At 47.4% G+C, this 13,028-nt stretch overlaps 1 protein-coding gene across 3 annotated transcripts in view; it reads right to left on the bottom strand.

Annotated features, from left to right (window-relative positions):
• PRPF40A (pre-mRNA processing factor 40 homolog A) overlaps nucleotides 1-13,028 on the bottom strand; it is a 3,102,395-nt gene that overhangs the window by 2,819,329 nt on the left and 270,038 nt on the right. For all 3 annotated transcript variants that reach the window (XM_044074905.1, XM_044074903.1, XM_044074904.1), the window contains exon 4: nucleotides 10,120-10,150. In XM_044074905.1, the coding sequence (XP_043930840.1) occupies nucleotides 10,120-10,150 (31 nt within the window). The remainder of the gene's footprint in view (nucleotides 1-10,119; nucleotides 10,151-13,028) is intronic.

Below are 13,028 nucleotides of genomic sequence, written 5' to 3' on the forward strand. Positions count from 1 at the left end.
AGGGGCACCCCTTCTGGAGGTCCAGGGATTGGAGCCACCATAAGAGGGCCTTCCTGCAAACCCTGCTGAGGGGAATAGGGTGGTATAGGGGGAATTGCAGAAAAGATCATTGAACTTGGAGAGTCCATTGCAGGACTTTCATGTTAAGTCGTGCCATCGGCAATAGGTTGATGGTGTCCGACATCGAACCCAAAGCCCTCAGGACCAATTCCACCGGGGGTGCCTGGGGTAGGAGGATGGCCCGCACATGTAGTCTTAAAGTCCGCACTCTGTCTGGAGTTAAGAGGGCTAGACGCCTGTTTGTGTCCAACCTGGCTCCGATGAAATCTATGGTTTGAGTTGGAGAAAGGGAAGATTTCTCTATGCTGATATTGAGATCCCCAGCCGGGTCGCTAGGTGAAGAAAGGAGTTTCTGGCTGTGCAAAGTAGATGCCTTGTGGTGGCGGTCAGGAGCCAGTCCAGGTATGGAAAAAAACTGAATGCCCTGCAGTCGCAGGTGGGCCGCTATCACCGACAGAACTTTGGTGAACACCCTGGGGCTGTGGTGAGACCAAAGGGAAGGGCCCTGAATTGGTAATGGCAGGCTCCTAGCCGGAAGTGGAGAAACCTCCTGGATCGTCTGTCCATCAAAATGTGGTAGCACACATCTTTGAGGTCTATAGAGCACATCCAGTCGTTCTCCCGGAGGGGGAGAATGGATTGAAGCGTGACCATCCGGAACTTTTCCTTGGTTAATGACAGGTTCAAGAGGGATAGGTCGAGGATCGGTCTGAAGTCCCCCATCTTTTTTGGCACCAAGAACAACCTGGAGTAAAAGTCTGATCCGTACTGGTCTGGGGGGATGTGATGGATGGCTCTTTTCTCTAGCAGCCGCTGGATTTCCGCAGCTGCGGCCTCCCTCTGCTCGGGTGGGACATCGGGGAGGTGTCTGGGATTGCGAGGGAAATGAGAGAATGGGATCTAGTAACCTCTGGATATGATGCAAAGCACCCAGCGGTCGGTCATGATGGACTCCCAAGCTGCTAGGTGCCTCGAGAAGCGACCCCCGACTGCCTCCAGAGTGGAACAGTCGGGTAACCCTTCAGGGGTGTTGCGTGGGCCAATCAGAGAATGATTCTCTGGACCCAAAGTTCTTCGGGCCCCCTCTGCCTCTAGGACGGCGTCCACCCTGTCCTCCTCTGCCACGGAAGGACTGGGGATCCGGAGCGAAACGGGGCTGTTGCGACTTCCGGAACCACATCTTCTGTCCCTTTTGGTTCTTGGAAAAGGACCTCTGGGGAGCAGAGAAGCGGACTCCGACAACAGACTACATCTTCCCATCCTTCTCGCTCTGGACCAAGGTACCGCGTACAGTTTTGCCAAAGAGGGCAGAACCATCAAAAGGGGCATTAGCGAAAGACGCCTTAAAGGGTTCCGCAAAATCACAGTGGCGGAGCCAGGCCTGTCGCCTCATAACGACACCTGCTCCGCTAGGTCTAGCGGCCCCTTCCGTGGCGTGGGACAGTAGCCGCATAGAGGTGTTCGAAATAGACCTAAGAGTGGCCATTCGGGAAGAGTACAACTCTTTGTCCTCAGCCAACATGGACTCCAGGGGCAACGCAGCGTACTCTTTGATAAGGTCTCGCTGCAGTTGTATGACATGTGCCATGTAGTTCAGTGACCTCACTGAGAAGGTAGCTGAACTAAAAACCAGCTTCCCTAAGCGATCCATCAACCGAGACTCCTTGTCTGGAGGATGGACCGAGGGACTCTCCTGGGCTAATTCCCTTTTAGTGGCCGCCGCCGCCACCAACACGGCATCTACAGGGGTTCCCTTACTCCAGTGTGATCTGTCGAAGGGTGGACTGAGTATTTTTATCAGGTCTTTTTGGGACTGGCTCCACAGTGTCCGGCTCCTTCCACGCCCTGGTAGTGATCAGATCTACCAGGGGGTCAGCTGGAGGGGACACCCAAGAGGTAGACAGGCCTGCTTCAAATGCCTCCAGGAAAACAGATTCATCTGAGGTAGGCTTTGGGGCAGACCACCCCCCCTACTCCTGAGCATCTCCATGATGTCTTCAAATGAGACGTGCTCGGGGGGTGATCTTGGGGAACCCTTCCCCTTCCTCCAAATCTGTGTCCTCGGGGGGGCTGTCCGAGGAGACCTCACCAGCAACATCATGTTCCAACGGAACGACCTGGGACGTCGGAGCAGGATGTCCCTTGGACTGGCTGACAGAAGTTGGACCCATCTGAGATGGAGTGCAGGGTGGACCGTAGCCAAGGCCGAGGGTCTGGAATCCCTCGACAGGACCCTCTCCACTACGTCGAATGCCGGAGAGCCGCTCTGTCTGGGATCCGAGAGCAGACCCTCCCTCGGATCCGACGGGCGGATCGGAGCCGGCGCCAATGCAGTCGGATCCGAAGGTCCGGTATGCTCCGACCTGGGCGGAGATGAAGGCACACTGAAACCCTCGGATCCGAAGCTCAGCTCTTGGCTCTGAGAGTTCAGATCCAAAGAAAAGGGACCCGAAAAACTCGAGGGCATTGTCGGCGCCCAAGTACCCGATACTGTCGGCGCCGACACCCTCTCCCCGGCGCTACCCGGCTCCGAAGACTCTGAACCTGGGAAGCAGGTCGGAGAAGTAGTAATTGGGGCAAAAAACGGGGTCGAGCTGCCCCCCCGGAAGGGGGGGGAGGCAGGAGCACTCCCATCTGCAGCTGGGCCTGGAGGAATCTCCTCATCATCCAGTCCAAGTCTGCGTCCTTCAGGCTTCGGGTGGATCTGGATGAGGCCACCAAGGCGGGACGGGAGTGCCGCCTCAATGACCTCGACGGGGGCCGGGCCTCCTCCTCCTCCGGACCCGGTGAAAAACAAAAAGACCGAAGCCGGGGGGGTCTCGGACGTCCTGGAGGGAGAAGACCGCTTAGCCGACTGGGCCAATGATGAGGCCTCGGCCCGCCGCTTGTGGTGCTTCTCCTTCCGCTTCTCTTTCCTAGACTCCCTATCCTCCTGGCCCAAAGCGGGAGGTTGAGTCCCGGCCAGGGGAAGGGAGGCAGGAGTGGCAGTAGCCGCAGCTGCGGCAGGAGCAACCGTGGGACCAGAGGCCGAAGCTGAGTCCGGGGGCAGCAGTCCCGCCAGAATCAGCTTAGTCCTCCGGTCCTTAAGTGCCCTGGGGTTGAACGCCGCACATATGGAGCAACCTGAAGACAGGTGTCCAACCCCAAGGCACAACAAACACCGAGTGTGGCCATCCGCTGGGGATAGCTTATGGCCACACTCGGCACACTTGGAGAAAACAGCTTTTGGAGCCTCCGACATACTGAAAGAAAACACACACGCTAGGCCCCAACACACAGCACACTCCCTAACGCACTAACGAGGGTGGGGAAGGAAAACTATCAAGAAGATTAACAGACTGGTTCAAAACTAATGAGGGACCTGTACACAACACACGCACACTAGAAATTACAGAAAAGGGAGAGAAACAGTAAAACTTTCTCACAACAAACGCTAAAGCCTGGAACTCAGTGATCGAGCTGCTGGATGAAACCGTGGCAAACTAGATCTGAGTTCAGGTAGGGTTGGCAGGGGATTATGGGTAGGGGGAGGAGTTTGGAGCTCGGATCTATGCTGGTGGAAACTGCCGGCTCGGATCCAATATGGATCCAAAGACCCATAGGTTGCTGCACAAATGAAGTTAACTACTTCAGATACATTTTTCCTCAAGTGGAGTGTAGTGTTTGGTGAAGGTTTGCACTGATGACCAAGTGGCTGCTTCAAGAATCCAGACCTTTGAAGAAAGCTTCTGAGGAAGCCATAGCCCTGGTAGAGTGTACTTTGACAGTGCCTTGCAAGGATTTCCCATGGTATTTGTAGTGTGACAGCTCTGGAAATCCAGGTAGAGATAGTTTGTTTGGTTACTGCCTTCCCCAGGGCTCTGGGATGGAAGGAGACAGAGTTGATCAGTCTTGTCTGATGGGCTTGGTTTTATGCAGGTAAAACCTGACTTGTCTGTGAACATCCTGGAAGTACAGTACTCTCTTACTGTCCCCCTGTGGGTTAGGGAAGGTAGGTAGGTAGGGGGGTGGCTCGATTCAGGGAGAGGTCATTCACCATCTTAGGCATGAACAAAGGGTTATTTCTAAGAGTAACCCTGTCATTGTGGAAAACTAGGAAAGGTGGGGTAGCCATGACACTCTTCTGGCTGAGGTCAAGGTCACGAGTAGCATCGTTTTCCATGTACAGAATTTTAGTGAGGCTTTGTCTGATGGTTCGAATGGGGTGAGTGTGAGCTTTTCCAAAATAGCTAATGTCCCATGGGGGTGGGGATGATTTTCTATGGGCCTCAGATGAAGAACCCCTTTGAGAAACAGCTTAGCTGAGCTGATAGTCTGGACGCTAGAGGGGGTTTCCAGGGGAAGGCATGCTGAAATAGCAGAGAAGTGGTCTTTAATGGAGGAATAAGCCAAGCCTGTCTGCAGCAGCTCACAAAAGTAAGACAGAACTAGAGGGGTCTCGCTTGCAAGCAGGTCCAGCTCTCTTTTGTGACACCATATAGAAAAAACCTCTGCCACTTTGAAAGGTAAGATTTTCATACATTTGATTTCCTGGCCTCCTGCTAGACAGTGAGCACATCCTCATTGTAAAGGTGTCTAAAGGGGATCAGAATCCTATTCACCACAAGGTAAGGTGCAGTTAACTGCCACTGTGGATGTATTTGTACTATGTTCTTCATCTGTAAATATGTTGTAAGTAATTGCAATGTAAATTGTTAATCGCTATCTAATCTAATGCAACTACTGTCTGTTCATTTTAACTGTGGAGCTTTTCTCCCCGGGCCTCGGCTGAAAATGGACCTACGTCCAGTTGGACACTCCCGGTCAACAAATATAAATAAAATAAAATAAATAAATAAATTTGGGATCCCTTGTGTTGTGTGAGAACGTCCACTCCGTGGGGGTAGCTTGTGTGATTGCCCTTGGATAACTGCAAGAGTCAGGGGAACCAATGCTGTCTTGCCCAGTAGGGAGTCACCAACAAAATTTCTGGTCTGTTCATCAGGACCTTCTGGATGAGTGGGAAAGGGGAAATGCATAGAGAAAATTCCCCTTCCAAGAGATTGAGAAGGCATCTGTTGCCAGTGCCTGAGAATGTGGTGTCCTGGTGCAAATTCCAGGAAGTTGCCTTTTGATGGAGGAGGCAAACAGGTCTACTTGAGACATATTCTACTGGTGGACAAGATCCAGGAAGACATCCCTGTGAAGCATCCATTCGTAGTTGCTTGGGATGGTTCTGCTGAGATGGTCTGCCTGGGAGTTCTTGTACAGAAGGAATGTAGACTGCCTGCAGGGCCACCCCCTGTGAGGTAGCCAATTACCATACTAGGAGAGCTAGTCTGCAAAGTAAGTAGGACTTGCTTCCTCCCTGTTTGTTGAGGTACCACAGGACTGTAGCATTGCCTGTGAAGATCTTCAGTGGGCCTTTCTGAAGATACGGCTGGAAGGCTCGAAAGGCCAGGAGGATTGCCCTCAGTACCGAAACACAAAAGGAGGGGGTGTATCCATATTCATCAAGGATACCTACACCTCCAAGTTAGTGGCGCAGCATGATACTTCTGAGATCATCCATGTGCAACTAACATCGGGCAAATCTGCAATGCAAATTGTGGCCTGCTACAGATCACCCTCCATGACCCAGGACGACAACTCTGCCTTTGTGGAGACACTGGAAAACATGAAGGTCCTATCAAACACCCTGATATTGGGCAATTTCAATTACCCTACCATTAAATGGGAAAACTACTCTAGTACAAACTGCCAGGCTCAGCGCCTTCCTGGAATTTATCAACTCAAATGCCCTGGATCAGCTGGTAAACTCCCCTACCAGAGGTGAAAACATATTGGACCTGGTCATCACCAACAAGGGCAACAGGTGTTCCACACTGGAGATCAACCTGTCACTGGTTAGATCAGACCCATAAACTAATTACTCTGGATGTCCACACCCTACCACCACCCCCAACCAAGGAAACCACAGTGAAAAACTTTTCTAAAGCAAACTTCACCTTACTTAAGACAGAGGTGGCAAGTTTCACAGCCCCCACACTAAAGGATAACGCTGCCCAAGATGCAGAATCCTTTACAAATGCACTCTATGAGCACTTACAAGGATGCATGAATCATGCCATCCCTAGCAAAACCAAGACTCACTCCCCTAAGAGAAGGAAACCAGTCTGGTAGACCCCTGCCATAAACAGGTTATACAATAAAAGGGAGAAACGAGTTCAAAAAAAAAGCAAATCCCAAGAAGGAAAGACATCCCTGATCATTATCAGTAAGAAACTAAGGTCCCTCATAAAATCATCCAAGGCTAACTTTGAAAGAAAAATAGCCAAGGATAATCACAAAGCCTTCTTTAGCTATATCAAGAATCTAAGGGGCAACTCGCAGATATGCTCTGAGCTACTGGAAAATAGCACAAAATATACTGAACCTACTGATATTGCCAGCATCCTGGCAGACAGATTCAGTGCAAACTTCACCCCATCTCACCTCCAAAAGGGCCCAAAATATCGGAAAAGTGTAGTGTCCCAGAAATCACAGACGCACAGGTGAAAACAGCCCTTTCAAAAGCCAAAAACACAGCATCAATGGAGCCAGATGGTATCCAAGGATGCATCTTGCACGAACTACGGAAGGAACTAACTCCGCACCTAAACACGCTGTTCAACATCAGCCTCTCCACAGGCTATGTGCCCACATAATGGAGCACAGCAACGGTTATTCTGCTCCACAAAGGAGGGGCCACAACTGACCCTGGTAACTATCACCCCAAAAGTCTGACTAGCCTTATCTGCAAGGCTATGGAGTGCATCATGGAACTCATTAACAAAGACATTGGGAACCTCCAAACATGTGACCCAACCCAGTTCGGCTTTGTTAAGGGCAGATCATGCCTACTAAACCTGGCTGACTTCTTTGAGACAGTCACCAAAGATCAGAGACAAGGGAAAGGTGGTTCACACAGCTTACCTTAACCTCGCCAAGGCGTTCAACACCATTCCTCACTCAGATATTATACAAAAACTCACCAGCCTGAACATAAACCCCTACATCACAGGATGGGTTGCGCCAACTGGCTTACAGACAGAACTCGCATGGTAAGAATAGCAAGCTCCAGGTCCAACTCTAAAACCAGTCACAAGTGGTGTCCCGCAAGGCTCGGTCCTGGGATCCCTACTGTTCGGCATATACTTCTCAAAAGTACAGGAAAAAACAGGAGGACTACAGCTAACCAAGTTCGCCGATGACTCCAAACTGGGAGCCATAATTGACTGTCCGGCTGACAAGGACATCCTCCAAAAAGGCCTTACTGAGACTGACACCTGGTGTTAAAGTTATGGCCTCAAGCTAAATGCCAAAAAATGCATAGTCATCCTATCTGAGAAAAACAAAACAATCACGAATTACCACATAGGTGGCAGCCCCCTTAATACAGAAAAGGTAATAAGAGATCTGGGGACCCAGGTAGATAGTAATCTCTCCTTTGACAATCATATTGCCAAAGTAGTTAGGAAATCCTTCTATGTGGCCCATCTAATTACTAAAGGGTTCACATCTAGAAATAAAGAGGTTATAGTGCACCTCTACTCATCAGACCCATAATAGAGTACAATGCCCCATTTGGGATGTATCGCACAAGACACTTCCAACAGCTGGAAAGACCACAAAAGTACCTCCCCAAGAGGATTACTGGCCTCAAACATATGTCCTGTGCAAACCAACTGAAAAAAACTCCAGCTGTACTCAGTGACATATCGCTTACTCAGAGGTGATCTCTGCCTGACTTACAAAGCCATGTCCAACTCAGAATTGATGGTCATGCGCCACCTAAAGAAATCCAAGTCACTGCGAGCCACGTGCTCTAGTGAGCTAAACCTTGCCACAACAATAAATAGAACATGCTGGAGGGATAGATTCCTGTCACAGAGACTCCCCATGCTTTGGAACAAAATTCCTATCTACATTACGCAGAGCCCCTCATGAACACTCTTCAAGAGAAAGCTTGACGAGTGGATGGGTAAAAGAAAATACACCCCTGGGATCACTTCATTGGCTCTGCTTGAGAGAGGCTCAGTTAATTAATCAATCAAAGGGGCGGCAAAAGCCAACACACACTGGCTAGACTTATAAATGCCCTCGGGCAGATAGCCTAGTACCTACCTATGAACCTATCTTCTCAAACATCTATGTGTTCTTGATTCTGTGGCTCTGGCCACAGACACTGCACTGTATGATGGCCCAGAGTTGCTCGCCTACTAAGTCTGAGGAGTCTGTGTGCATGATCTGTGTGGGTAGGGGGGCTGGAGGAGAAGACCTGGATTGAGGGTCACTTGTGTCAACCACCACTGGATTTCTAGTTTGAGGTATGGTAGGAGGGGAACGCTGTACTCCAAGGGGTGGGAGTGTTGTGTCCAGACTGACCTTGGGTACCATCGTAACTTTCTCATATGGAGTCTTGCTAATGACAACATGGGGATAGTGGCTGCCATTTAAGCCCATGAGCCTGAGGTACTGCCTTGCTGTCAATTCTGTTTGACTGACGGACCAGAAGCAGGTAATCTGTCAAGTTTTCCACCTTTTGTGGGGAGATTTTGGGTAATTTAACTGGAATCCCAGAGACTGCTGCAGAGAGACAACCAGGCATGTATGTTGCACAAGGGTCTCCTTGTTGCCTGCCTGTATCAGCAGGTTGTCCAGATACAGGAATATCTGGATTGCTTTTGTCCTGCAGAAGGCAATCAATGGAGCCAAACATCTGGTGAAAACCCTGGGTGCAGAAGAAAGCCAAAGGGCAAGGAAAAGAATTGAAAGTGAGAAGGGCCCACCAAGAACCTCGGGTATTTCCTGAAGATGGGCTTTATGGGGATGTGGAGACAGGCGATATCCTTTATATCTAAGGTGGCCATAGACCCTTGAGGAATGTGAAGAGGAAAAAGGGTTGGTAGGGTCAACATCCTGAAGGTTGAAACCTTTAGGAATAGGTTGAGATATGAGAGGTCTAGAATTAGTCTCCAAGGACAGTCTTTTTCCTGGTACCAGGAAAATCCTGGAGTAGAAACCTCTTCCTTTTGCTGAAGGGGACACTGGTTCTATGGTGCCTTGAGCCAGCAGTGTCTGTAGTACTGGCTGTAGGAGGTGCAGCTTGGAGGTTGTGGGATGCCTTTCCACTTTGGGGGCAATAGCCAGGTCATGAAATACCCAATTTGAAGGACTGAAAGAACCCATTTGATGGATGTCCACACAGGGAGACAGTGAGAGAGGCAAACCGAAAGGGGGAGAGAGGGAGGAGGCAGGGGTTGCAGGTTTGTCAGATAGTCAGATGCTACCGAAATATTTAGAGGCGAAAATATACCGACGACGGACAGTGCACTGATTAAATAAAGCACAAAACCGACAGCAAGGCACGTCGTGGTCAGGGCCTAGGCAAGGAATACAGTACGCATGAAAATCTTTATGAGGTATTTGCTTTCCACAAGTAATGCAATTAACTTTTACTGACATTGGTAAGGAGCAAGAAAAAGTTTCCCCAACGGGGTACTTAACTTTAGTAGAAGACTTTGGTTCTGAAACTCGAAAATGAAAATTTCAGAAGTCTGCCAACCATCACTTGCGAACTACTTCTGCTTCAAGCACCGCGCGGCAAGAAAGACTGATGTAATGGCGTCGGCTGTATGTTTTATACCCTTGACATCATGGAAGAAGGGACAACAACCGACGCAGAACCCAAGACTTTGTTAATCAGACTGACTGAGGGCTATCTGCAAACAGATAACCCAAATGTAATGACTGCAACAGTGAAACACGAAGAACATCCTTTGTATACTGGCCGGACATTCATGAAGCAACAGGAGTAAAGCCATATGTTGAAAACTGCAACATGGGAATAGAAGGACATCTGCAATGTTACACAATCACAGTAGAAGGTATGAAGCAAAGATAGTACAAAATGCTAACAAGATCACTGAATTTCTATGTCTGGACACTTACGCACACAAACAGCAGCATTTCAAAAACATTTTACTATTTTTATTAAAAGCAGCAAAAATGTATAAATATAATATGATTCATACATACCAGGTGGTCCTTCTGTGTTGCTTAAAGTGGGCTGCAAATAAAACAAAAGGCAACATTAAGGCTCTCAATCAGAAAGATATTCAGACTCACAGATTCAAGTTCTAATGACCAAACTCTCGAATTGTAAAGACTAACAGGTGATGCAAAATAAAATCTTACAAGAAACTCAAAATGTCTTCCAACATTCTTCTAAGAACCTTTGGATAATCCACCATGCAAACTACAATGGTGGATCAGGTATCAAGGGCTACAATAACTTACAGTCATTTAAGAACTCATGCCGACAGATGCTCATACGGTATGAACAGGTGGGGTGAATGGAAGCAGGTATTACTTCAACAACAAACACGCTAGAATATCTACAAATATGCCAAGTTTCTAACACACCTTGTTGACATGGTTCACTAATGCAGTAGTGTTTACATTTGGGAAGATTCTCAAAGTTCATGTTTCCATGAGTGAATGGCCTAGAGGATATGTTGCCGGAAGTAACCCATTTATGACAGCTGTGGCAAATCCTGTTCTGGCTCTACAGGCAATGTTCATATCGTACTGATCAGAAATGGTGCAGTCTGAGGATTCGGTAGATGCATCCAAAACAGACAGCTACAGCGTGCCTCTAACATACAAAAACAAAAAAAAAATCAACTTTTTTTGTTCTTGGGCTTTTGCCTATGGAAAGGTCACTCTTACGGGGATATCTGCAACTACACCTACATGCTGGGAAGGAGAAGCAATTATTTTCACAGACTGCACTGTTTTCCCTATTGCCAACATTAAAGCACATCTTCCAAAGGTTGTTCAATGAGCAGCTCCTTCTCCAGTGTCACATTAAACAGCTGTTCTTTGACCGAAGTGGCAGGGGCTGAGTCCATGGCCTGGTACATGCCAGCTTTGTCAGATCCAGAGAATGGAACTTGAATGGGGATGGGTGGAGAACCCACACAGTTCAAGTTGTGGAAAGACAGCTAGCAGCCAGAATTGGACAACCTGCCACTATTTCACAGGTTGATGACCTTCTTGAAGGCTGCAGATGTGAGCAGGTGGTTTTAACTGTCCTAGCTCTGCAGACATCTTTGTGAATATAGGCCAAGACAGTACAACCCACACAAATCAGAAACAACTGCCAGAATGAGAAGCCCTTAGAAAGGCATATAGACAGATGAAAGACTGAATGATTTCTGCTAAAGAGGTTGTTCCATCATCCAAATGCATGCAGGCTTCCAGAGCATTAAGGTCACAAGCCACGAAAAATGTAGTCAATGAAGTGAGAACTGCAAATGCATCTGACTGTACACCCTATGGCTTCGAGTCAGGGCAGAGTCTTCAGATCCTGAATAAAGATCAATGACATCCAGCGTTCAAGGGGACTTTTCTGTAACATTTTCTTTTTTGGATGGGGGGCTTCTACAAAAGAAAAAAAAAACTTGGCTGATACCATAACACCATGCCACCCTTAGACAAGGCATCCTGCTTTTTCCTGTTGAGTTTCTTGTCGTAGCTCCAACAGCAGTAAGACCATGGGGTAATGACATGCACTCTACAAATAAAAAGCAGCACAGACTAAGCAACTGCTTTGTAGGGAATTTGATTTTCACAAGTATTGCAATTATTACTTTTGGTAGATTATGACATCTAGTGCTCCTACAATAATAAACAAACAAAAAAAAGATATTCCCCAATAAAGCAATAATCCACAAATTTGTATTTACACACAGGTGGTGGTTTGATCATGAGGATGAAGCCAGAGTGATTACCCAAAGCCAACCACAGGTACTTCCTGATATACACACATACACATTTTTGCATGACTGCTTTTACACAATAACATTTAAGAAAGAAATTACTTGCGTTTTTTAAATAATGTAAATGTATATGGGCACTTCTGTCAAGCAATGGAGAAAATCTCTGTTGCTGTTTTTTTCTGTTGATAAACTGCTTACACGGACAGTACAAAATATGAGGAAAATCAGGTATGTTTCGGTTTTAGTTTTGCAGAACATACCTGCATTTTCTCGTACTTTGGTCTATCTGGTGCATCTCCCAGGTCTATGTCAAATATTCGAACTTCCAAAATGTCGAATACCATGTGGTCGAGACCATATGGTCGATATTTGGAAGTCTGAATATCTAATAAAAAAAAAAAAAAAGAAAAACATACACTAACAGCACCCTGCACCCCCCACGCCCCCCTACTTAAACATACCAACTCTGAGACTGCACTTCAGTGCAGAAAAGGGAAATTCTCCCACTCTGCACCGTACGGCATCATTAAAAGTCAATCTTCGAACACTTGAAATGTCAAACATATGGTGTCTCTACCATATAACGTTCGACATTTTAAGCGTTCGAATAATTGACATAGACCCTATCTTCCAGTATATGCCAAAAGAACAGTCTTGTCATTCATTGACACTTCAGTGGCCAGGATTTTTTTATTGGTACATGCTTGATTTACAACAGATACGCTGGGTGGGCTGTCTAATTAGCCTGCTCACTGTTGAACATTAATAAGCAGTTATTGTATAATGGGGAAGTTCTCTGTTCTCTGGGTGTCAAGTCTTTATCTAACAACTGACGATGCACTGAGGCTTGCAAATCAATCTTACGAAAAACAGTAAGGAAGTGTTGAAAATGTTTGCAGATGTTCTTTATATACACCTTAGACATGATGAAGTCCGGGAAGACCACCAGCCTAACCAAGAAAGGGAAGGGTACAAAGTTCTGGAAATCAGAATGGACATCTGGCCTTCAGTGATAAAAGTCACAAATGTAAACGCTACTCTAACAGTAAACCACACAAAGAAAACCACAAGGTTTACAGCATGGCCAAGCAACAAGACAAAGCCAGATACCAATCCAGTTGTGAAGGAACCCTCCATGGTTAATACCAAGGGAAATATTGTATT

The sequence above is a fragment of the Protopterus annectens genome, chromosome 6.part0 (assembly GCF_019279795.1).
Source record: "Protopterus annectens isolate FY-2018-M chromosome 6.part0, PAN1.0, whole genome shotgun sequence".
In the NCBI taxonomy this organism is placed as follows: domain Eukaryota; kingdom Metazoa; phylum Chordata; order Ceratodontiformes; family Protopteridae; genus Protopterus; species Protopterus annectens.